The sequence below is a fragment of the Crocodylus siamensis genome, chromosome 5 (assembly GCF_052110815.1).
Source record: "Crocodylus siamensis isolate JL-2025a chromosome 5, ASM5211081v1, whole genome shotgun sequence".
Classification (NCBI taxonomy): domain Eukaryota; kingdom Metazoa; phylum Chordata; order Crocodylia; family Crocodylidae; genus Crocodylus; species Crocodylus siamensis.
This window is the reverse complement of record NC_143399.1, coordinates 5,972,673-5,998,531: the sequence shown is the minus strand read 5'-3', so window position 1 is coordinate 5,998,531 and position 25,859 is coordinate 5,972,673. Positions and strand designations below refer to the sequence as shown.

Below are 25,859 nucleotides of genomic sequence, written 5' to 3'. Positions count from 1 at the left end.
AAGGCCAGGGCTGTGTTAAAAAAAATAGTGTGTGGCCACATGATTAAACACTGTGTCACTATACATATGCACAATGGGATGAATTAAGATGACCCAGGCAACCTTGAGTCTGGGATTTCCTATTTCCTAAGTGTTTGAGGTTGCAGCATAATATTGCCCCTTCAATGGGGTTCCTTATTACCTTAAAATAAAAATGTGCGTCACTGATCGGGCAATCCTAACGTGGACCCAAAGACACCTAGATTTTCTTCCTGCCCCTTTGATCCTCCTAGCGATGGTGCGCGATCCTGTTCTGGAGAAGAAAGGGTGGCTCTCCCCAGGTAGGTCTGGGCATGAACCTTAGAGACACTCCTGAGCCCAGACTTGTATGGTCTGTCAGTCAATGTCCCGAGGGCGCCAGAATTCTTCCTTGCTTTAACCCTGCCGCTATTGAAGCCCTTATTGATGCCTTTTTGCGCTGACCAAAAAACTTCCCACGCCCTAGTGTCTTTCCAAATCCCCCCACTCCTTACATTTCAGGGGCTCCACGGAAAGAGCCGAGAGCAGTTTTTACACGTGTGGTACTGATGCTGTCTGTGTTTGGGGTCCCAGTCCAGTGGGAATTGGGATTGAGGTGCCCAGCTTCTTTCCCAGACCGCCGTTTGCTTTTCCAACTTCCTTCTGCGTTGTTTTTGGCTAGGCCCAAGGACTGCCATCTTCAGCTCTGGGCAATCTTCTTCCTCTCTGCTCACTCTCGGTAAAATGGTTGTCAGGGAAAAATGCTAAGGGCTCAGTGGTCCTTTGGCTTATCTAGCCAGAAGCAAGAGCTTGCACATGGGGTAGCCGGGCTGTGGAGCTGCATGTATAGGAGTAAGAATAAAGAGCACATTTTGTGCCTAGTAGTCCCCTATGGGACAGGTGGGCAGGGACAGGTGAGAAGCGGATGGAGTCTCTGCTTCCTTCCTCCAGGCATCATCCACAAGTGGGTATACCGGGTCTTTTACTTTATTCCTGATCTAGGCCAGCAGCAAGGCAGCCCTCCCCCGGGCAATTGTTCTTCTCCGTGCTGCTCCTAGAGCAGTGCTACTACCTACTGCGCAACACGCAGGGCTCGTAGGGAGGCCAGACCCTCGCCACAAGGAAGAATGAGCCATCTGATTGCCAGATGCTGATGCCGGCATGTGGGGTGTCCTGCAAAGTTTCGAAAATACAGTAGGTTATGGAGTGGCACACACCGAGAATGCTGTAAGGCCTAAGCCATTGCAGAGGGCTCCTTGAGCACCAGAGCATGCGTGCAATTAGGCAATTTCAAATGCCTTTTTAAAGACCGGTAGGGAGTGACTGATACAGAAAACCTCTGGGAGAACCTAATTAGTGGGATAACCAAAGCAAATGCCCATTCGCCCACCAAACTTGGCATCCAGAAGCTGGAGGAAGGCCATGGACTAGACTCCATGCCGGCGGCTCACAGCATCAGTAATAAATTGTACGATCAAACTGGAAGCCAGTCCATAGACACAGTGTAGAAATGGGCATCGAAGAAGCTATCTTCTAGATCCCATTTTTTTTGTCTCGCCAACCCAGAGATAGATTTGAAATGCTCCGGTGGAGTTGCTGCTGGGGGAAACAGGCAGGTCATCTTCAAGCCCTGCTACCCCATTTGTGCTGCCAGCCTGACATGCACACCGAAGGTTTCCCGGTATTAGAAGGCAGGCGTCTGAGCCACTTAGTAAATGCAGCTTAATTAAATGTCTCCAAAGGCCAGAAACCCGTTAATAAAATACACATTCTTCAATAGCTGCTAGTGGGGAAGCAATTCAGATTTCAGTTTCGCATCTTAGCAGTGCTCACCAACCGCTGCAGATACCGGGAGTGCCCTTGTATCTCCCCTTTCTTTTCCCTTTGGTGCCTGGTTCATAGGAAATGTGTCTGCTTTGTGGCTTCAAGGGAGGGCTTCAAGACACGGGCAGGTGGAGCTGACTCTCTTGCTCGCAGAGGACACACGCAGGCTCTTCACCACTCAGGGCTCCTTGTCATGCCAACAGCTCACGTCACTCCAGCAAAAAAAAGGTAGGGAACAGAGTGGAAGAAAGGAGCCGAGGTGCTGAAAAGCAACCAGAAAGCGAGTGCTACTGGCGGCACATCCTGCATCTTGCAGGCACCGCTCAATAAACAGCACATTGCCTTCTTCCTCTTCTGCGTACTGCTCTTAAAAAAAAAAAAAAAAAGAGTTGCATCAATAATGTATATGTAAAGGAGAAAACAAAGTGAATAAGAAAAAAAAAAAAGGCTACCTCAAAACTCATTATCACATCACGACTCTTTTTTGTTACTTTTACCTCCACCAGATGGAAATGCTCTTGGATGCAGTTTTCATTATCTATCAAGAGATGGCACCAGAGTGAATTTCAAATACTGTTGCATACTCCGGGCATGTCAGATTATATAGCCACTGAGGCTGGTATCATGGTCCGTTGCTCTATTATGGGCTGACATAGAAATTAAGCCTCACAGCGGTAGCATGTGGATGTGCTTTTACCCTCTACCTTTTTTTGCATTCAAACAGTGCAAAGCTGTATTTGTTGCTAAAAATCCTTTCTGTGTTCCCAGGTAGGCCAACATCCTTTTAAAAAAAAGTGCTGCAAATTCAAACAACTGAAACCTGATTTCCAGGGCAGAGAATTGCATTACTAATGGAAGCGCCACTAGAGTTTAAAGGCAAATGATATGTTTTGCCTCAAAAATTAATTTTTGTTTTCCCCCCCTGCTCTATTGATAATTATAATCTGTCAGCTCACTCCTACATGCGTCTGCACGTTTTATGCAGCTCTCAGTACTTGTAGCTGTCGTTAAAAGGAACAAAAAAACCAAAAAAACCTTTCAGGTTTTAAACGGTGACATACACGCGTGGGTTCGCTGAAAAGGATCCATTTACGGCGTGCTAGGAGATTTTCATTGCTTGGATTGCCTCCAGCAGAGGGCTCGCCAAAATATAACAATTACCCCATCACGGGTTTCAAAAGCAGCATGCCGGCTAAATGCATCCGCCCTGGCTGCAGCGGCACACGCTAGTGCACACAGCACACGTGTGTTAGACTGTGGCTGTGGCAGGCTGCTGAGCAGATGGAGCTCCGTTTCCATGACCAAAGGGTTGTCTCCACTGGGACGCTCAGGAGAATGAATCCGAATCGTCTAGGATTAGGCGTTCTCTAATAAACCCCTTTGTATGGACACACGTATTCCGTATTAAAGCGGTCTTCTTGTGGTTGAGTTTAACTATATGCCGGCAGGACCTTACTGATTGTAATTGTGGGCTCTTAGCCTCGTACAGGACCATGGCTCAGTACTGTAGTCCCACACACTCATAAGACTCAGGTAGTGCTGAAGTGCGATGGGGACACGTCAGTGCCTGTAGTCAGCACCGTACCTGGCAGTCCCGGGCAAACTTCTAGTATTGGGCCCCGTCCTTCGCCAGAGATAATGATAATGATAATCAGATAGTGGGAAAAAAGAAATTGCTATTTTTGGACCCCCTTTCTGTCCGGACCCATGCCTGCGTCCAGCCCTGCCTGTAGTAGGGGGTGGGCTCTTGTATGGTCTCACGTGTAAGGTGCTGCCTCCCACAAAGCCCTTGCTGCAGGGCAGGAGGCTGTCACTCGGCCTCTGTACCCTGACAGCATGAGACCGCATGAAAGGTGCACGCACAGCTGCACAGAGCCCTGGGAGATGCACCTGCTCTCCTGAAGCAGGCATTTGTATCTAGTGGAAAAATCAATGCGACGGCAGAAAATATCTGAGGATTTCTGACATTTGCTCCCACGTTGCAGATTAGTTTTCAGTGCTTTGTAATTGGTCTTGGGGCACGTGCATTCTGGCCCACTCACTGGCATTATCTGTTGCGTCATTTGCAGGGACCTACTTAAGTCATGGTGAGACACAACAATTTTTGGCATAAACAGCAAATTTTGCAGATATTTCCCGGATGTGCTTTGCTGGCCCTGCCCCTGAGCACTGATTGGCAGAGGGGCCCCAGTGCGGGGAGGAGGGATGAGGGGGTAGCCACCATCTTACACATGCTGCCCTTCATGTAGCCCCCCCCAGCGTGTGCTCTGAGGCCAAGCAGTGGCACTGAGGACCACTGGCTGCCACTGGTGAGAGAGCTTTTTTTTTTATTAAGTTTTTAAAATTAATTTTGCAGACAGCCTCGTATTTTGTGGTTTTTGCAAAATTGCAAATTGAATAGCCCCCTAGTCATTTGACCGGCGTGTCTTTGTGCTCTCAAGCCAGCAGGCATTCCCAGGAAATACAGGGATATCTTGGCAATGTCAAAGATGGTGCAGCTGAATAGTGCATCCCTGAGGGCGAAGTGTTTGAAGTGACCAGGCATCGATTATGGATTCGGTTGGGTTTCTCTCCAATGGAAATGCACAATTTGTGAACTTGTATTAAAAAAAAAAACCAAGAAAAAAGCCCAGCTCAGATGTATATCAGTATGGCAAGATTCCTTAGTCCTGTAGATCAGAGGAGCCCTCATTCCCCAATGCTCCTATCTGATCCCAGACATGTGATATGTGCAACTTCCCCTCCCTTCCTGCTCCTTTGCAATTTAAACGCACAATTTTTGCAATTTAAACGCACAATTTATTTAAATTGTCTCTTTTATTAGCAGGCCATGAAGCCATTAGTTAACAGAGCACCTGACTTGGGTCTTATCAGTAGGCAAGGCAGGACTACATGACATCGCAAGGTCCCTTCCAGCCCCACTTCTCTATGGCTCTGTTGTCAAAAACAGCTCAAAACCAAAAAATTGGATGTCATTAGCCTGGTGATTCCCAAGGGTTTTGCTTTGCCTTTTGTTGTCCAATGGCTTTTTCAAATGCCTGTGCTTTAACATAGCCCAGGCTTATGACGGTATTTCCAGAGCTCTAAGATTTCCAGGTTCCTGAAAAGAAAGCCAGGTAGTTTTGTGTTCGTTAACCACGTGCAATTCCTTGGGATTAGGTGGTATGTGCTCTTGTCTTTACCAGCCGGCTGCGAGCGCTAGAGTAAATAGTAATAACAGATCCAGCGTATTCTGGGTCACTTTTTTGTGGCTTAGGAGTCTCAACTCTGCCTAAGTCCTGTGAAGGCTGGTAGTTTACTAGTCTGGATCTGGCCCTTCCTTGACCTTTGAGAAACACCAGTTTATCTGCAAATCCCACTTCTCAGAGCTGTTCTTGCTTCTTGGATGGTTAAGCAGGGTTTTCCTTGTCTGTGCGACTACTACCCAAACTAGATGGTGATGATGATGATGATGAAGTTTATATTACTGGCCACCTGGGGAAGGGACCTTACATATCATGAGGGCCAGCCCCCACTGCACTTGGGCAGGAAAAACTGCTGGGATCAGATGACCCCAGCAAGATGAGTGTCAGGACACTCTGTTAAAGATTGACTTTACCTTCCTGCCACTGATCACATCTGTTGCCTTCCTCATGTCCCTCCACGTACAGTCAGATATGGGGCTGATCAGGCTGGCTTTCTGGGATGAGTCTCAGAGATGGCAACCAAGTATAAATCAATGGGTTTGGATCAGCTTTTTGCAACCGAGTATAAATCAACAGGTTTGGACCAGCATCAAGCAGGCGTAAAGAATCAGTCCCTTTGCTTCTAGCCAGTTTCATGTTTGCTCTTTATTTTCGCCATCAGATGGGTGAGTGGTACTTGCACTGCTTTCTTATGCAGCATTTAGGCTACTGGGCAGATGGGTGGACCCTGGTCCCCAGGGAAGCCAAAGGAAATCTGAAAAGGCCCATCCTATTCTTTAGCCTAGCTGTTTGGGCCTTGTAGCATGCCCCATACCCTGTTACTCAGGAGAGGAAAACTCGAGAGAGACAGACCCAGCCCCTTTATGAGGACTCTGGGTGCATATCAAGGGTATGGCGGGGGGGCAGTCCAGGGCTCTATGGAAGTTGCTGCTGGGCTCCAGAGGCCCATAAGAGGCCTTGCCTAACTTCAAGATCTCTTATTAGGCCCCTGGACACTATAGGAGCCACTTTGTAAGTCCAAACCCACAGAGCGGGCCGCAGACTGACTCCAAAAGAGGAGTTCCCCAGAACCTGCAATGCAATCAAAACAGCAGAGAGTTTGACACCGAAGATGAGTGCTTTATGTTGCATGCTCTATTTAAGTGGCTGCTGGAAAAGCTGCAAGGCATGGGGGCGGCTGAAGGGATGGAAGGAGGCCACGGCGAGCGCCTCGGGAAGGTGCTGTGTCTTTGTCAAGCGGACCGCTGAAGACTACCAAAAGTGAGGGGGAGTGGTCTGAACTCTGCAGGGCCATAACCCATCTGAGGACTGTGCAGAGGGGCGCAGAAGCCCAGAGGGCTTTCAGAAAGGGCTGGGAAGGGGACCAAGCAGTCCGAGGCTCATCTGAAGGGCCCAAAGGAGCCTGCAAACTCTGGGGGTTGTGGTGAAGCCCAAGGATGCTATAAGAGCAGAGGCACAGCTCTAGCTGTTGCTTGGTGAGGGAGGTGGTGGGTGTTGTAGGAGGGTTGAATGGATGTCTGCAACCCACAGCGGGCTTTCCCCTCCTGGACTTGAAAAGAAAGAGAAGGATACACAAAGATCTTCACTGCAGCAAAGGGAATTCAGACTGGCAACCCTGGTTAGTCAAGGGCAGGCTCCTGCACTTATAATTCATAATATCAAGGCATGGCAGATGAACTGGGAGGGTGCATCAGGTAACCAGAGAGGCAAGCGGCCTGGGGCAGGATGCCAGGGGGGGACAGACCATATGAGGCTCCCCAGGCTTGGTAGAGCCAATCGCCTAGAGAACAGGAGACCCAGCAATGCCAGCCCTGTCCATCTTCTGTTTTCCAGCAATGGGCTCTGACCACCAGGTCACAGGGTAGACAGGGCCAAGAGTATTCCCTACCGCTCCTGCTGAAGCCGGCTCACTAGGCAGATGAGGGTAGATCACAGAGTCATAGCAAACATGTCTTGCACCCTGGACAAAACCCGCTGTGCCCTGGCAGGGTGATGGAGGAGGGTGGGGATGGTCCATCTTACCTTCCCAGGGGACTCAAAGACCCCAGCTGCTGCTTTTGTGGTGTCTTGTACCTGGTTGCTACAGCTTCTCCCTGGGCAAAGACCCCCTGGGGGACACCAGTCTGGTGGCTAGGACTGGTGCCCTGCTCACTCACCCCATGCGATGCCGGTGCTAGAAAGTGAGCTGGCCAGAGAGAGCCTTGCTCTGTGGCTCAGCAAGCTGGGCACTGGCCTGGAAGGGAAAGAGCCCCTGATTGTGCCCCCACTGCTCTCAACCCACAGGATATTCGATGTGAAATGCAGAAGCAGCGAGAGCAAAACCCAGGAGCTAGGACATGCGGTACTAGGCTTTCTTTTCATCTCGATGTTCCCATTCCAAAATGCCGATGTGTCATCCGATTAAGCAAAAGCAAAGCCATTGATTGTTTGTGCTTTGAAAAGGTCTTTCCAGTAGTAGGAAACAGAGGGAGTTAGAAATGTGCAGCTGTGATCATAGTACAGCGACAGCCGTGGGTATCTCCAGCTCCGCGCGCAACATCTAATTTGGGCAAGTCATTTCACTTATTTACACCCCCTTCACTTATTTACATAGGAGGAAATGGTACCTGCCCCACTGGGATTTCCAGCGTGTGTTTGTACGGTGCCCGGGGCAATTTTGGTTGGCACCCGCGGATGCTACGGTAATGCAAATAAAGGACTACATGAGAAGCAGGCAATATATATGTGAGCACTTAAAGATTAGATCAGGCGTCTGGGGCTACTTAAATGTGTGTCTTCCCATAGCAACGCTGGGTGAATAAAGAAAATTGGCAAGACGCGGAGCCTGACAGGTAAATGGAGTGGTGCAGCAGGGAGAGCATCACGAAGTACATGCCGCGTAGGATGAGACGCCTGAGTCAGTGCAGGCAGTGCTGACAGTTGATCTAAGCCTATCCGTCATTGTGAAGCGGGCTGCCAGTGTGTTGTGTTTTCTCTAGTCAGGCTGAAAACTGATAGCCTGGTTTTGCCTCTTTCTAATGGAGAAGAAATCAGAAGTTGTATCTGTTTTCCGAGCCGTGCAATGGCTGGGCTGGAGAGAGATAATTATGCACGGTGCCAAGATAAAGGAGGAGAGGAAATAGAAAGGGGTGTGTTTGTGGGGTGGCGGAGGAAGAAATTTTTTGGCTACGGTAGGGCTGGTGTGCTGTGTCTTGGGAGGAAAAGGTTTCCTTCTATGCATTGTACAGAGGGCAGCCATGGTTTGCCTGCAAGCTCGGGAGGGGGCGGGTTTGGCCAGCACGGTTTTCAGCACTTACAGTCCCAAAGGAGATGGAGGGACTGGGACAGCTATAAGAAGCCCCCTTGTGCCAGGTACTTTCCAGCGTCTGCGGGACATCACTGCCTTTTCAACAGGAGAGTGCCTCTGCATGCCACACTGCGGGCTCTGCCTCTTCTCACTAGAGCCAGCTCAGCTGAACATTTGGGAAGACAGAGCTCAGCCTAGATTGTCTCATTCTTTGGGACAGCCGGGGCTTTCCAGGCTTGATTCTGCAGGGGGATGTAGGCACACGACTGCTGATGTTACAGGAAGGCAGAAGAGGACAACAGGAAAGAAATGGCAGACCTCATCTGGTGGAGAGGGGTCTGGCATGGACTTTCAGGAGCAGACCCTCTGAGGAGGGCAGTGGGTCGGGGTACGGGTATGGAGATGGGTGCGGTTACACGGTGCAAAATGTGCAATGGGTTTTTAGTGTGCTTTGAGCTGCCAAGTGAACCGTAGGAGCCACTTGGCAGTGTTGGAGGTGGAGTTATAGATATATTTATAAATATATATATTTAATGACAGAGCAAGAGATTGTAACCCCACTCCCTTTTTTTTGCAATACACACACACACACACACACACACAAATTAGGGGCCCAGTTAGATATGACAGAGAGATTGTAACCCCCCACCCTTTTTTGGGAATATATATATACACACACACAGGGGTTAGGGGCCCAGTTAGATATGACAGAGAGAGAGATTGTAACCCCCCTCACTTTTTTTTTTTTTTGCAATATATATATATTGTAAACCCCCCCACTTTTTTTTTGCAATGTATATATATTGCAAAAAAAATGGGGGGGGGAGGAATTTGCAATCTTTCTCTCTGTCGTATATAACTGGGCTCCTATATATATACACACACACACACATATATATGTGTGGGTGTGTATTATATATTGCAAAAAAAAAGGGAGGGGGCAGGGGGGTTTACAATCTCTCCCTCTGTCGTATCTAACTGGGCCCCTAATCCCTGTTACTGGAGAGACAGAAGCTGGCTGCAGAGCCCTAAGTCTGCTTGTAAATCAGCAGGCTGCAGGTACTAGCTATAGAGAGGCAAGCTCCAAAGTAATAAGCTTGCTAGTTTGTGAAAGAAAAAACCCTGCACCTAGTTGCATGCTAGGTCAGGCAACTGGAAGGGGATGGAGCCTGGACCCATATCAGCCTGGCTCTTAAAAGAGAGCCTCAGACTGGGTCAGAGCCTGGAAAGAAAAGAAGAGTCTCAAAGAAGAAGCTGCTCAGCAGGAAGAGTCTCATGTGGAGATAAGTTATGTGTTTCCATTTTGGTTTTGAGTCTGTTTTAGCGGTGAGCCACAGGGATGGCTGCAGGGGAATGGGTGCCCAGGGAAAGCACCGTGTGTGTGATGAAATGAGGTAGTGAGGGAGCCCTTGCTGAAAGACGGGGCTCGAGCTTAAAAGCTGTGAACTTTCACAAAGGCAGAGCCCACTGGTAGGGTGAGAGTGAGCACACTGAGGAGAGATCCCCGGATCAGACTCAGAGTCAAAAGATCTGGGCCAGAGTGAAGGACCTACAGACTCGCTCAGGTCTTCTGATGGCAGCTTCCAAAACTTGCATCTTATTTTCCATCAGAGATGTGGTGGGCGAAGACAGGTTGGTACCCTGGCAGGAGCTGGAGTAAAGACCAGGATTAGCAGGGTCCACCAAAGGGTGCCACAGCCACTGTTTAAAAATGGATCCCATTTAAAAAAAAAAAAAGTTTTATTAAAAAGCATCAAAACTTCCTGCAGGGTGCTGTACACACAGGCACAGCAGCACTTTACTAGTGTTTGCAAACCAGAAGCAAAAGTGAGCAGCGTGAGACCAACACTGACCAAGTCTGTTCACAAGCTGAGGGTGAGGTGCAGAAAAGGCAATGGAGCAAAATCTAAGAGAAGGAAACCAGGCTTCGTGTCTTCATAATCCTCATTGTTGCTGGCTGCTCAGGGACAGATTTTCAAAGTACTTGACTGGCTGCCCTCTGCTCACATTGAAGCCAGGGGTAAAATCCACACTGCCTTCAGTGCAAGCAGAGCTAAGCCAATACGGTCCCTTTTGAGAGTCCAGCCACCAACATAGAAAAAAGACAGCTGAAGAGCCAGGATTTTTTCTTCCGCCCGTAGTTGGTGGGATGACACACAAAAGCAATGCAGTTCAGACCAAGAACTGGAGCGGTCTCGATTCCTACAGCATAGCAAGAAGAGAAGTCCCTTTGCCTTCTACCCCTATGCCATATATTGTCCCCAAACCATTTTCCATGTGCACATCAGATTGGAGAAAACCCAGAGAAGAGGAATAAAGGTGAGTGAGGTGGGAGAGACTGATTTTTAAGGAAACATTTATACCGCATTAAACATGTGCATCCACATGTACTTATTAGGCAGACGAGGTTCTTTGGGTAGATGTGATCTCTTTTATTAGACCAACTGAAGAGTTGGAAAAGTTGTTCTTTGCAAGCTTTCGGGCATAAACACCCTTCTTCAGGCCTAGGGAGGGTTGAATGTCACTGGTTGGACTGGGGTGGGCATTGCCTGAGAAGAAGTGTGCGGATCTGGGTACTGGAAGGGTGTATGCACCAGCACACCCACAATGTTACAGCTCAGAGAAACAGGCAAAAATGAAGCCTATGAAAAATTAAGCAGAACATGAGTAAAAACTCTTGTGAGATTATCTGCATGTGGACTAACTAATAAAGTGGTGGATCTAGTGTATGAGCCTAGACTGGACAAGACACTGGAGGCTCAGGGGGGAGTCCTTCTACCCTGGCCATGGGAGCAATAAAATAGGTGACATTGCTAATGTCTGGAGTAAATCACATGGCTAGCTTGTAAATTCACTTCCCCATCTGATTCTGCACAAAGATTTTTTTTTTTTAAAGGAAAAACCAGAATATTGGGCTTCCATAGTGCTGAGCCTCTATATGGTGATTCAATGGGTGCCTTCTCTCTCTTTCTCCCATCTGCAGGAAAGAAAAACTGCCCCCGTTCAGAGGTGCTGCCCAGCGGGGCCCAGGGAATAACCACGCAGGCAGCAAGCTGGAGAAGAGAAGCCAGACGAGTCTCAAGGATGATTCCCACTCCTCATAAAAGCTGAGAGGGGAAGACTGTTCTGCCGGCCGAGGAAAAGGAGTTGGCTCAGCTCCCCTGGGGTTTGAGCTGATAAGATTTCTCTTTGTTTCTCCCCAGACAAGTATTTCTAAAATAACAAATAGTCTGGAGGGGAGGGGGAAATTAGCTAGAAATTTTACTATTGATTTTCTTTTTACTGATGGCAAATCAATTCCAGCCCTTTTTTGCTCATCTCTGGAAAAAAGAGAATGGATAGATTAAAAAAGAAATCGGTTTTTTTTGCGGCCAAAAAAGCCGTTAGTTAACAGAAAAAAAAAGGCGGGGGGGGGGTCCATAAAAACCCTTTTGGTCTGCTTAAAGGGGCCATCCGTCGACAGCAAACAGTTCAAAGTTCCTTGATGTGCTGTGCGCTTCCTCCCGGGTTAGTGGCAAATTCTCACGTCTTTATGCCGGTTGCATGTGTTGTTCCAGTTATCTCGCTTTTTGTGTTTGCGGGTTAGGACTTATGGGCAGAGGACAGGGATGGGCTTATGTGCTCCTCCATGGGTCTGTGTTCATTTCTTGCCTGGTTTGGAGCTTTCCATGAGCTCCCTTAAGGAGCTGTTATACAGATCATCATTCAGAGAGACAGATGCATGCCTGTGTGACTGCCGTCGCCCATACAGCTAGCGTAGCTGTTACAAGCTCTTGTTTTTGTGCCTCCACAAGACTGCAGAAAGTGTGTCCTCGCTTGCAGTTCATGCAAGACCTGGATGCCAGGCATAGACCCCTCCAGGCCAGTGCCCAGCAAGGCCGGGCTCTCGCCTGCCCTGCCTGCAAGGCAGTAGGCAGCATTGGTTGGCTTCCCACTTGTGTCTCCTTAAAGGCTTCCCACAAGGGTCTCCCACTTGTGTCTCCTTAAACCCCTGCCTCCTCCTCTTAATGCTCCCTTGGCAAAGCCAGATGAGACTCGGCTTCTGGGGCAGGTTTCACCGGGGATGCTCTCTGCCAGGGCAGCCTCCTCCCTGGCTTACAGGACCAATACAAAGGTCAACCCAGGCTTCCCAGGCACCCACGTTTCTAGTGAAACTGGAGTTCAAACACTAGGTAAAGACCTGATCTACCAGGCTGCTTAACTTTACTGTTCCCTTGTGTGATTGCTTCTTGCTTGACCAAAACCACCCAACCTCTCCAGCACCGGAGAGGATGGGGCCCGATTTGCAGCTGCTGATCTGGGCCAGGCCAATTGTCAGACGTGGCCGTAGGCAAAATTTAAAGAGACCTTGGTTTACACAGGTAGCAACCAGAAATCTAGAAGTGGACCCTGTGCTTTGCTTCTGTGCTTGCCCTCCAGCACACTGGGAGGCATAGAGGTAGTGTAGACAGCTCTATGCAACCTGAGGATTTGCATCGTGGAGGGAGAGGCCTTGGCTGCCCCCTGAGAGCAGCTTTCCACTTGCTTTGCACTGATGAGCAAACACAGTGGCAGCTGAGGATCTGCCTTGCAATCCCACGGCTCCAGTTCAGTGCGCACCGACGTGTATTTTGCTGTGTCTGGAGATGCAGAGGGATTGACTGTGAACCTGTTGTGCCATCGCGTAAAGCCAGGCAGCCTCCCAAAGCAATAGGAGTCTGTGGGAACAAGCAAGGGGCAGAACTTGGCCCTGCCTGTCTCTTGCAATGGACCAAATGCCAAAAAAGCAACAAATACTCTTTGACAACATCTGTGTGTTTACAGTCGATCAGCCTGATTCTTCCTTTCTTTCTTTCTTTTTTAATCTCTGGGAAGGGGTGAGATGGGAGAAGAAGAAACAAGCTGAAAACAGGAAAGGGTGACCCAGGGGAAGGAAAACGATAAAAACAAACTCAATATTGTCAGCATTTCAAGGTTATGGGGTTAAACTGTGTGCATTTTTAAGAAGAGAAAAGTGCCTTAATATGATGAATACCAATGCACCGAAAAGGCACAGTGCTGGCTTCCTGTCTCTATAAGCAGAGTAATGAATAGCGGTGACAGCATGATAATTAAAATGACCTCTTGGAGATATGGATTAGAAGGCATGCAGAAGGGGGATAGCTTGTCCTTTGAATTAATCTAATGTTAATTTATGACTGTAGTTGGGTTTTATAAGGTTTTAGTGGAAGATTTTCAAAGTTGGTTTATTTGGGGGGGAGAAAATGTTCCTTTTGCATATTGATTGAAAGAAAACACTTGCAGAACTCTGTTATTTCTTTGCAAATGGTTTCTTATAATTGTAAAGTTGCAGGTCGTCTTCTACTCCCTAGAGGATCTGTCTACTGTAGGAAGACTGAATAAAGTGATTCAATGTGTGGAAGTAGTGTGTTTCTCCTCATTTTCATTGTCTATCTTGCAGTATTGATCATGATCCTTGGTGTTAGCTGGAAATGGGAGGCTCTGCAAGGCTGTCTCACTGTTTTGCGGGCAGTTCTCTGAGGTTCCCTTGACTTGGCCTCTGTATTTGGATGTGTTGGATTTACTTTGAAATGGCATTGCCATGAAGGTGAACCTCTCCATTCCTGGCTTGCCTCCCTTCATACAAACTTGCAGCTCAGCCTGTCCTCACAACATCTCCTCCTGGACATATCAATGTGATCTTAAACCTAGCTGGACTATTCGTGTATTTCTCCTAAATCCTCTTCACTTTCCCATGAGCTCTGGCCCCTGGTCAGGACACCTGGGGTGATATGAACTCTCACTGAAATAAGGTGCTTCATTCAAGCCAAATCATTTTACCAAGACACGGTGGTTCTGATGCAGCTTTCAGGGCAGAGACACTCACGATCTGTAGCCTGCTGATTAAGGCACTGCCTTGACATGAGGTTGTTGGGTGTTTCAGGTTCAAGTCTCTGCTCATATTGAGTCATAGTCAGCCTGGGATGGCAAACTGCTTTGAATCCGGTAGATCAGACTTGAACTTGAGTCTTCCAAGCCCCAGACCAAAGCTGTAGTCATTAAAGGACAGACAGATACATATTCTTGTTAAAACTCAGATTTTTGTCACTAAAAAGGGATATTTTCAAACAATTCTGGTTTTGCTGGAACATTTGAAAGGTGCTTGCTTTTTTTCCAATGCAGGGACAAAAAACCCAGCTGTCAAGACCTGAGGCATTGCAATGAAATGGAATAGTTGCCCACTTCCCTTGCAGACCAGCAAGCTGGTGACAACCTCCAGCTCCTTCTGGACTCTTCCCTCTGTCCAGGCTGCACCCAAATCCTGATGCTGCTTTCTCCATCGTGCTTCCAAGGTCCAGACTCTTTTTTTGTTTTGCAGGTGGCTAAAACTCTTGGTGGGTTAGAGAGGACAAGGAGCAGGACATGACCAGGAGTGGGGGTGATAACAGGCCGTTAGTAATCATCCATCCCTGCAATCTCCTTCCCATCTCCTCGAACCTCCTTGCAGTCCTATGCAGTCCATACAAATACAGCCACTGCATAAAATCACCTTCTTTTTCTATCACTCAGAGCACTTCAGCCTCACTCTGGAGGTCTCCCTTGCTCCATCACACCAAGTTCAGGTTTCAGGGCTGACGGGGATAACGGACACTTTCTGCTTCATATTCATCAGAAGTGAAAAAATGTGTGCGTGTGTATAGACATAGGTAGCTAGATATGGGCAGACACAACAGACACAGCTGTGGTTCAGTCTGAGGCACTTTAAAATGGGACATGAACAGCCATCTATCTATCTATCTATCTATCTATCTATCTATCTATCTATCTATCTAAATAGATGGGATTAAAAATCTAGATTTAAAATGGGATATGAACAGCTATCTATCTCTCTATCTATCTATCTATCTATCTATCTATCTATCTATCTATCTATCTACCTACCTACCTATCTACCTAGATAGATATATGGCTGTTCATATCCCATTTTAAAGTCCTTCAGACTGAACCACAGCTGTGTCTGTTGTGTCCGCCTGTATTTATACCAGTAAAGCTAAAGCATTACACCGTACATGTGTTTCATGTAGGTTAGGCTAGTAATAGCTGGCATAGGAGTGGACAGAAGGAAATGGTTACAACAGCTCCTTGTGACCCATGGTAAATTGGTATAATTGAATACTGCTATAATTTTTTTCATCCATCCACAGCCTGTAGTATGTATAATTGACCAGATCAATTCCCCTCACCCTTCCCTTTTCGTATGTGCTGCCACTGTGTTTAATTGCAACACCTTCATGATGAGGAGCGTGACTTCATGCTCATTTTTACAGTACAGCGGGGCTTCCTCCTACTTGAAGGTCTGGGCAGTACATTGTAAATGCTAAATAATGACTGCACTTGGGAGTGATGGCTTCCCAGTTACTAATTCTGCTTCGACCTCCAATGTAGGTGAGTCCTGCCACCTCTTGTGGCCGTCGCTGTAACCTGGGGATAGTAATAATTACTTAGGACTCAGCTCTACAACTCTCCGCTTCAGTCATAATTAAGTCTGCCTGCGTTCCCATCTGGAGTATGGTACAACATGACTAAGGGTGGAACAGTTGGACAGTTAATCTTTGTGCAATGTAAAGTGCTAAATAATAATATTGTATTAAATCAAATTGGTCCTGGAGTCCTGCGGGGTCAACTGGTTTGGAAGGTCTTTCAGCTAAAGTACGTCCGGTTATTTCGTGTCTGTGGTCGAGCATGTCTGTGATGGGATGGAGATGGATGTAGGAATACGTGGAAGAAATCCCCCTTCAATCTATGTAGTCACAGCAGGCAGTGATTACATACCTCTTTCCTTGTCCTGTTCTATATGGTCAGCTTTGTTGGAAGGGAAAAGAGTTTAAAACATGTTAATTATGCAGGAAAGGGTGAGTTTTTAAGAGAATGTCTCTTAAAAAGTATATGAATTAAGGAGACATATACTAGTAAGGGGCAATATCCATAGAGGACAATGCAACACAGAATATGTGAAGAGGTTATTTACAGTGACAGAAAAAGATGGGAATGAGCTTTCAGGTAGTGCCTATTATAGCAGGCATCAAATATTTATAATATCTTCTGTCGCAGTCTGGCATGTTTCTGCAGTTAATATAAGCAAAGTGGTTATCGTTTGACTAATTGGTCAAGGCTCAGACTAAGGGATGGGAGAAATGTCTCCCCCCCCCCCTTTTTTTTCATTTCTTTTTTAATAACAAGAGGAATAAAGACAGAAATGGTGAGTTTAAAAAATCTGCAAACTCAGGTCTAAGCAAACAACTCCCCCTGGCAAGGAAAACTAATCAAACCCATTTTGTCAAGGTTTTTGGTTGTAGCTGTGTTGATCTAAGGACATGGGCAGACAATGTTCTTTGAGTAAATGCAATATCTTTTATTTGAGCAACTAAGTAGTTGGAAAAATTGTTTTTTGTAAGCTTTCGGGTACAGATACCCTTCTTTGGGCATTAGAGAGAATCTGCTGTTGGTTTGGGTGCTCTTCTGGGTTGATCAGAAGCCAATCTACCCGGGAGATCACCCAAACCAGCAGCAGGCTCTCTCCAATGCCTGAAGAAGGGTGTGTGTGTGCCCAAAAGCTTGCAAAGAACAAGTTTTCCAACCCGTTTTGTGGTATCCTAAGTGGTGTCTACAAAGTGTATGTAAAACAGATAGGCAGAAATACCTCTTTGCACCTCATTGATTTGACTAATGGAGGCCACTCTTAAATACAACATCTTGATTTTACTATGCTTTTGCAAAGAAATCAAAGTTTCTCAAGGGCCAGAGATTTTGTCTTTGGATGCTTAGAGAGAAGAGGAGCTGCACAGTGGAGGAAAGCAAGTGCCCTGTTATAAAACTAAGGTCTACCTCCTTAGGGATAAAAGCCAGGGGAATTGGGCATGTAAAATACACAAATATATAAATGTATTTATAAGTAGAGAAACTGAGGGAAGCAAGAGCGGGTGAATGGATGGCTTTGGTACGGTAATCTCACCTGCAAGGCTCAACCCTGCATGAGGGTTGTGCCAAAATGCATCAATTGGCGGGCCTGGGAGACATGGTGCCCCATCAGGAATGTCGCAATGTCGCATCCAGAGGGATTTGCCCGTGTTAAAGCTGAGACAGTGTATATATTCCCTTCCATGGCAACCATCTCTACTATGAGGTCCAGAAGGAACTGAACCCTTCACAGCCCATTGGGGAAAACAGGGTTAATATAGGAGCTGGAGTCATATAGACCCTTCCACTTCTTGAGTCCTGTTGCCCTGCCATGATCACCATCTGGGCACACTGGGCCTTTAAAGCCCAACGAAAGACCCATGTTGACTGCAGTTAGCTTCAAATCAGGCTCAGAAATAGGACAATAAAAGAAGCATGATACCTAGAAAGAATATTTATCCCGCATGCCTATACAACAACGTTCTTGGGTCATACCAGGCTCACAGCAGGTAAGCTGCTTTTCTTTTAAGGCTTTAAATTCCCAACAAAGGACAGCATAGCAGATTTTGAACCATATATTACTATAACAAATAAATACACCTTTTATTCTGGGATGTTCTGAGGTTCCTCCCTTCTGGGGGAGAGGAGATGCAGTTTCATTCACCCCCAATATTTTCTCTCGCATCTGGGGGTCAACACAGCTCTCGGAAGACGACCAGTGAATTATCTCACCCTACCTGGAAGCGACTTCATGAATATTAAAATGCTGAAATTCACTTGTTTTCTGAGCATTCTGCTCTCCCGTCAAGAAAATCCTGCCACAAACCTCCACGCAGGCAGTCTAACTCTGTTGAATTGGACCCTCACTGTGAAGGGATTATATATTCTGATTGGGGCTGCATTTGCAATTATTTTCTCTGCCACACCAAAGACCTTTACTGCAGAGCTGCAAACCAGTTATAGGAACATGAAATGCTTTGACTTCTTCACTAGGGAAACATTAATCCAATCACAGGTTATGTCCATTACAGACTATGGCAATATTGTATACAGGAATTCCCGGGAGAAGGTTCTACAAAAATTGGAATCTCTCTATAACCATGTTATGAGATTTACTGGTGTGGATAAAATGGGCAGAGGTAAAATTACCAGGCTGGCTATCTCTAAAAGACAGGTGAAGTCTGCTGGCTATCATTGCTTCATAATATTACAAATGGAAAAGCCCTGAAGTAATTGAATAACACATCTGCTAGAGAAAAAAAAATGCTGTGAACTGTTATAACCTAAAGATAGACTGGAAGGAAACAATATATATACAGCAGCAAGTTAAAAGGAAAAAGATGCTTTCCTTACCTGGCATTAGGAGATATCGCAAACACATAGACTGCTGGGCTTTGTCATTGCCTCCATGTGCATATATGTGTATGTGTGTGTGTAAATTAGATCATTTTTCTTAACTGCTTGAAGGACAGTAGTGGATAGCAAAGGCCTTATAAGCAGAGCTTTCCATTTCCTTTTGTATTAGAGCCTACCAAGCTCATTTAATGTGATCAGCAACACTTAGGGAGCCTATTGTTTGTCTTTCAGACTAATAATGCTTTACATGCATATGTAGTAAAGAACTCTAATCACTTATTAGTGAGCAATAAGTAGGGCTTTGTCTATGTTCGGATTTAGTATTTGGGGGTCGCTACACCTAATTTGGCAGAAGGGGATGGGGAAGGGAACAGACGTACATGCAACTTAATGCAAGCTTTCAGGGTTTAGCTTAAAACATGCTTTTCCAAAGGGGGTGACTGGTATTGGGGTAGATCTAGAAGCCAGAGTACTAGTCTGACTTCTGGGGACTCAATGGCAGGTTTGATGTTAACTTTAAAGGGGCCAGAATTTCACCCTTGGAGACTTGAGTTCTGTTCCCAGGCTCACCAACATTTTGACACTTATGAAGTCAAGCAACACATCTCTGTGCTTCTTCTGTGCTTACTGTTGTATAGTATCATTATCATACAATAGCAATATTGTCTTTCTGTAGCATGATAGGCATGAGAAATCTCATAGAACTTTATAAGCACGACAGAATCAATAGTCTCAATGAGTGCTATAATCCCCATTCTCTCTCTATACATAGAGAAATATATATATATACACACACATACACATATGCACAACAGAATCAATAGTCTCAATGAGTGTGATACTACCCATTCTCTCTATAGAGAAAAAAATATATATAGAGAGAGAAATATATATATAGAGAGAAATATATATATACTATATATGTATATTTATATTTATAAGCATGACAGAATCAATGGTGTCAATGAGTGTCATAATCCCCATTCTATATATATATATTATATATATATATGTGTGTATATGTATAATATATGTGTGTGTGTGTATATGTCTGTGCATATATATGGGCCACTAACACAGACGGAGTTGATGTGGTCTGTTTAAGGTCATATAGGAAGTCTGTAGTAGAGCTGGGAATAAAACTTAGATCATTTAACACTGAGTCTTGCACTGCTATTGGATAATGCTGATGATCACATTGCAAGTAACTCACTAGCTTGGGAAATGCTCACACAGAAGCTATTATGGAAGACTGAAGTATTATTCTTATTTATAGTGGTAAAATAGCTGCATCAAAAATAAATGGGATTTTTTTTGTGGTGGTGGTGGTGGTGGGGAGGTTACAAAAAAAATATTTTTTTCCTTCTCTATCCATGCCAGATAAATTACAGAGTAATAATATTTTGGCATCAAGCATACTATATTCATCTAGGATTGCAATATGATAAGTGTAAAATCAATACAAATCTCATAGAACCCAAATTAATAGCTATTATCATTCCCATTATGCAGATGGAGAAACTGAGGCTCGGGGGAGTTGAGGTGGTTGTTGAAAATCACATGGTAAGACAAAGACCACTGTTAAAAGAACCAGGAAACCTGGCCTCTACAGGTTTGCTCTAACCCTTTGTATACACAGCTTCTGGAAAGGTAAAGCAGAAAGCCCGGTGTGCTTTAGTGAATGTTAAGTTCTTACATTTCTTTGCTCAGCTTGCTTGCTAGCGCATGCTTAAAACATTTATGAAGCATAGAAGAAAATAGCAAATAGGTTTATTTTGTACAGAGACCAAAACTCCAGGCTGCTGGCAGGGAGATGGGCAGCTGGGATACCACTGTTACGAGTCCTTGGTGCAGAATCACTCTTTGCATTGCTCTTGAAAGATAAGCTTGGAGCTTGATTCAATGAGGACACTGGCACAGCAGGAAAAGTTGTCCTGGTTAAAGCTGTTTCTCTGATACTGCTACTTTCTGCTTGTCCTGCGTTGGAGACCACTGTCAAACGACGTACACAGCAGCATTCAGATCTGGAACTAGGTTTGGGACAACCCCCATTTGGATGGAAAGATGGGTCTGGGACGCTTGGCTCCTTATGGTGAGTGAGTGACCTCTGCAAAATATGGAGCAGGGTCTGGAATTCAGTGTCACGCTGCGTGAAGCATCAGGCACAATGACCTTGTACTGTGAGCAACAATGTTTTGGAGGTGTGTAGGATCTGGGGGAGGAAGCTGGTATGACGAAAGCCAGAGTGCTGTGGATGGCCTGGCTGAATTTGCAGCTGGTTTGCTTTTCTCTCTTTACTTTCTCACTGTCCGTATACCTGTAGTTTGTTTAAACATAAAAATAAAAATGACATTAAGCAGCAAGGAAGAGCTAATGAGTTTTTGTCGTTTTTGTCACGCCTAAATGTCCTGATCTCCGGGGAAACCACAACCAGGTAAGCCTTTTTTTAAAACTCCTTTCCCCACCTTTACAAGTTGCCAAGTGATGTGGAAAAGCATGTTTCTTAAAACGTGTTTGCTAACTCATTTCAAACGTTTTCGCTGGGAAACTACATAGGGGAAGCATTATATGAGCAGTTAAGATGAGGATAATGAGATGCTATCTTGATGATAATCAGATGCACAGTAGCAGTAGACACCTAGAAGAGCCGGTTGCTGCCGTACTGAAGGAGCTAGACACTGCCTCAGGACAGCACTCTTCTTTGTACTGTACTGGACGCGCTTTCTTGTGCTGTTGGAGACAAGGGCACAAATCATGTTTAAGGCAATAACCAAGAGGACATTAAACTGATGGGGCTTTGCCCTACTAACCCTTGTTCCCAGCCATCCTCACTGGGATAAAGCGTGCGTATCATGAACCCAGGGTCTGAGAGCAGCTGCTTGTCTACTCATAAAGTAGTCTAACAACTCACCATCATTTCTGGAGCCGGACTGGGCTGTGCGTTGTCCCATTGCTCTTGAAGCAGGCAGTGCTGGCATTGGCAAAAGTGGCTCTGCTACAAACCACCCTGCAGGTCTATCCTTTTCTAGCTAAAAGTGCATTGACTTCAGTGCCTTCGCCCCCATGCACTGTTCAAATATCCAGCTACTAAGTAGATGAGATGGTAAGGTGCAATTTTTTAAATGCAGTATGGATTTCTTCCTCTGAATTAAGTACTGTATCATTTTACAAAAGTGTCTTTTGCTTGCTGCTAGAGCCGTATATATCAAATGTTTGCTCCAGTTCTTCTGGCTGAAACCTCCCTACATGAGTACAATTTGGTTATTTGTGGGGAGAAGGATCTAACGGTGGGGGTCTACTACAGACCCCCCAGCCAAGGGAAGGAGCTGGACTGGGAATTTTCGGGCCAGCTTGCAGAGGCACTTAAGGCAAGGGATGTAGTTGTATGGGTGATTTTAATTACCCGGACATCTGCTAGGAGGAGCAGTCAGCCAGGTCGGGCCGTCCCAGGAGGCTCCTGGCCGAGATACAGGACCCCCATTTAATTCAGGAGGTGCACAGTCCCCCCCGGAGGAAATGCCCTGTTGGACCCTGTCCTGGCCACAGGCGACGACCTGGTCAGGGGCCTCCAGGTCCTCGACCACCGGAGTGACAGCGATCATCGCTTGCTGGAGTTCACCATCCAGCGCAGGGTGTCGAGGGCCTGCAGCAAGGCGGTAGCCCTAGACTTCAAGAGGGCCAACTTCAACGAGGTGAGGAGATTAGCGGGAGAGGTGCTGGGGTTCCCGAGAGCAGAGGAACTCAGTGCCCAAGATGGGTGGTCGTTCCTTAAGGAGATGATACTCAGGGCCCAAGGGGTGACCATCCCAACAAGAAGCAAGGGGGGCAAGAGTGCCCAAAAGCCCCCCCGGCTCACCGAGGGCATCTGGGAATGCCTGATTGCCAAAAAGGCGGCGTACACCCGGTGGAAGGGGGGTGCTATCTCCAAAGAGGAGTATACCTCCTCTGCTCGGGCCTGTAGGGGGGCTGTCAGGAAAGCTAAGGCAGACATAGAGCTAGGACTAGCATCCAAGATCAAAGATAATAAAAAGTCATTTTTCAAATATATAGGGAGGATGAAAAAGGCACCAGGAAACGTGGGGCCCCTGCAAGATACTCCGGGCAATCTGGTGGTTGCGCCAGAGGAGAAAGCAGACCCCTTTAACCAATTTTTCATGTCCGTTTGCTTGTGCAGGGACCGGGACTTCCCCACCGTGATGCAAGATGGACTCGAGGGGAACGCCTCCAGACCTCAGGTTGGGGAGGACCGGGTTAGAGAGCTTCTGGAGGGGCTGGACGTGTTCAAAGCAGCGGGTCCAGATGCTCTCCACCCCAGGGTGCTAGCAGGGGTTATTGCAGGGCCCTTGGCATGGCTTTATGAGCGCTCGTGGTGCTCAGGCCAGGTGCCAGATGACTGGAAGATAGCCAACGTGGTCCCCATCTTTAAAAAAGGGAGGAGGGAGGACCCAGGCAACTATAGGCCCATCAGTCTTACCTCAATCCTAGGGAAACTCTTTGAGAAGATCCTCAAGGAGCACATCTGTGATGGGCCGGCTTCAGGGATGATGCTCAAGGGCAACCGGCACCGTTTCATTAGGGGCAGGTCATGTCAGACCAACCTGATTGCCTTTTATGATCAGGTCACAAAGGCAATGGATGCAGGTGTTGCCGTGGACGTAGTCTTTCTGGACTTCAGCAAGGCCTTTGACACCGTCTCCCACCCCATCCTCATTAAAAAATTGGGTGACTGTGGCATTGATGCCTACAGTCAGAGGGATTGCAGATTGGCTCAAGGGTCGCACACAGAGGGCGGTGGTGGACAGGTCATATTCGACCTGGGGGAAAGTGGGCAGCAGAGTCCCCCAGGGCTCGGTCCTTGGGCCTGCGCTGTTCAATTTCTTTATCAGCGATTTGGACGGCAGGGTGAAAAGCACCCTGTTTAAATTTGCTGATGATACCAAAATTTGGGGTGAGGTGAGCACGCTAGTAGGGAGGGAAAGACTGCAGCAAGATCTGGATAGGTTACAGGGGTGGGCTGACATAAAGAAGATGCGCTTCAATACTGACAAGTGCAGGGTGCTGCACGTGGGCAGTAGTAACCAGCAGCACACTTATAGACTGGGAAACTCCCTTCTTGAGAGCACGGAGGCAGAAAGGGATCTTGGAGTCATTACTGACTCCAAGATGAACATAGGCCGACAATGCGAGGTCACGGCTGGCAGGGCTAACCGCGTCTTGTCGTGCATCCACAGGTGCATCTCGAGCAGGGCCAGGGAGGTGATCCTCCCCCTCTGTGCGGCACTGGTCAGGCCGCAGCGGGAGGACTGCGTCCAGTTCTGTGCGCTGCACTTCAGGAGGGATGTGGACAACATTGAATGGGTCCAAAGAAGGCCACCCACACGATCCGGGGACAACAGGGCAGACCCTACAATGAGAGACTGCGGGACATAAACCTGTTCAGCCTTCACAAGAGAAGGCTGAGAGGGACCTGCTGACTGTCTATAAACTCACTAGGGGGGACCAGAAGGATTTGGGAGAGACACTGTTTCCTTGAGTGCCCCTCCCCCCCCTCCCCCACACACATAACAAGGAATATTGGACACAAATTATTGGAAAGTAGGTTTAGATTAGACATCCGCAAGAATTACTTCACAGTTAGGGCGGCTAGGAGCTGGAACCAACTTGCAAGGGAAGTGGTGCTGGCTCCTGCCCTGGGGGTCTTTAAGGAGAGGCTTGATGCCTACCTGGCTGGGATCGTTTGAGTCCAGTTTTTTCTCCCGCCCAGGTGGGGGGTTGGACCTGAAGATCTACAAGGTCCCTTCGACCCCACTTCTGTGATTCTATGGACAGGGCAGACCCTACAATGAGAGACCGCGGGACCTGAATCTGTTCAGCCTTCACAAGAGAAGGCTGAGGGGGGACCTGGTGACCATCTATAAACTCACTAGGGGGGACCAGAAGGGTTTGGGGGAGACCTTGTTTCCCCAAGCACCCCTGGCATAACAAGGAATAACAGCCACAAGTTGTTGGAGAGGAGGTTTAGGTTAGACATCCGTAAGAACTACTTCACAGTCAGGGCGGCTAGGATCTGGGACCAACTTCCAAGGGAAGTGGTGCTGGCTCCTGCCCTGGGGGGCTTTAAGAGGAGGCTTGATGCCTACCTGGCTGGAGTCATTTGAGCCCAGTTTTTCTTCTGCCCAGGCGGGGGGTCGGACTTGAAGATCTGCAAGGTCCCTTCAACCCCACTTCTATGATAAATGGACCAAACTGTACCCCACTTCTCTCCACACTGCCACCCCTTAAATGCTCCCAATTTTGTCCTTGGGATTAGAACAGGGGTGGGAAAAATGCAGCCCCCAGACTGGATGCAGCCCACCAGGCCCATGGGGCCCCCCAGAATTTAGAAAATTAATATTTATCTGCCCCTGGTTGTGTGTTACGCAGCCCTCGATCGCTTGCCAGAACTCAGTAAGCGGCCCTCTGCCCGAAATAATTGCCCGCCCCTGGCTTAGGACTTGCAGGTGCTTGGTAGAGATTATGAATAATAACTAGTTTTTCTGGTGCTTCACTGCCTAATTGTAAAATGCAGAGATTCAGCAATTTGTGGGAAAAAAACCAATACATATAGATAGATCGATTAATCTCTATATAGATATAGATATATATCTAGTTTATAGTTTTTTGTGTATGTGCATATATATAGTTTTAGTGTGTATACACACACACACACATATGTATACATACATGTGTGTTTGTGTGTATATATATAGTTATATATATACACACACACATCTGTATACATACATATATAGGGGGTGCGTATGTGTATGTTATGCATAAATGACATTTCAGATCTCTGAATCTGTATGTGTGTGTGTATGTGTGTATGTATACATATACATATATATATGTATGTATTTTCAAATCTCTGTATTTTTTATATATATATATATATATATATATATATAAATTTTCAAATCTCTGAATCTCTGTATTTTATAATTAGGCAGTGAGGCATTTAAAGATGGCAGTGTGGAAAGAAGTGGGGGTACAATTTGGTCCAGGTAGAAAAGACCAAGTTGTACTGAAGTTGGGAGGTTTCAGCCAGAAAAACTGGAGCAAACATTCTTAAAGGGCCTTGCATACAGTGGTGAAATCAGAGGTTACCTAACACTTTTTGCTTGTACATTTGAGAGCTCTCTAGGAGGAGCTCTGTAGGATCCTAATCCTCATTTTGCCGAAGGGAACTGAGGACCACGAAGTTTAAGTGACTAACACCACAGCAAGGCACCGGC

At 46.7% G+C, this 25,859-nt stretch overlaps 1 protein-coding gene across 1 annotated transcript in view; it reads left to right on the top strand.

The window, feature by feature from the left end:
* LOC149863422 (cytosolic carboxypeptidase 6-like) overlaps positions 1-13,686 on the top strand; it is a 1,473,463-nt gene extending 1,459,777 nt beyond the window's left edge. The window contains exon 13 of the mRNA XM_090050142.1: positions 11,276-13,686. Within this exon, the coding sequence (XP_089906268.1) occupies positions 11,276-11,396 (121 nt within the window). The 3' untranslated portion in view covers positions 11,397-13,686. The remainder of the gene's footprint in view (positions 1-11,275) is intronic.
* Positions 13,687-25,859: the final 12,173 nt, after the last annotated feature.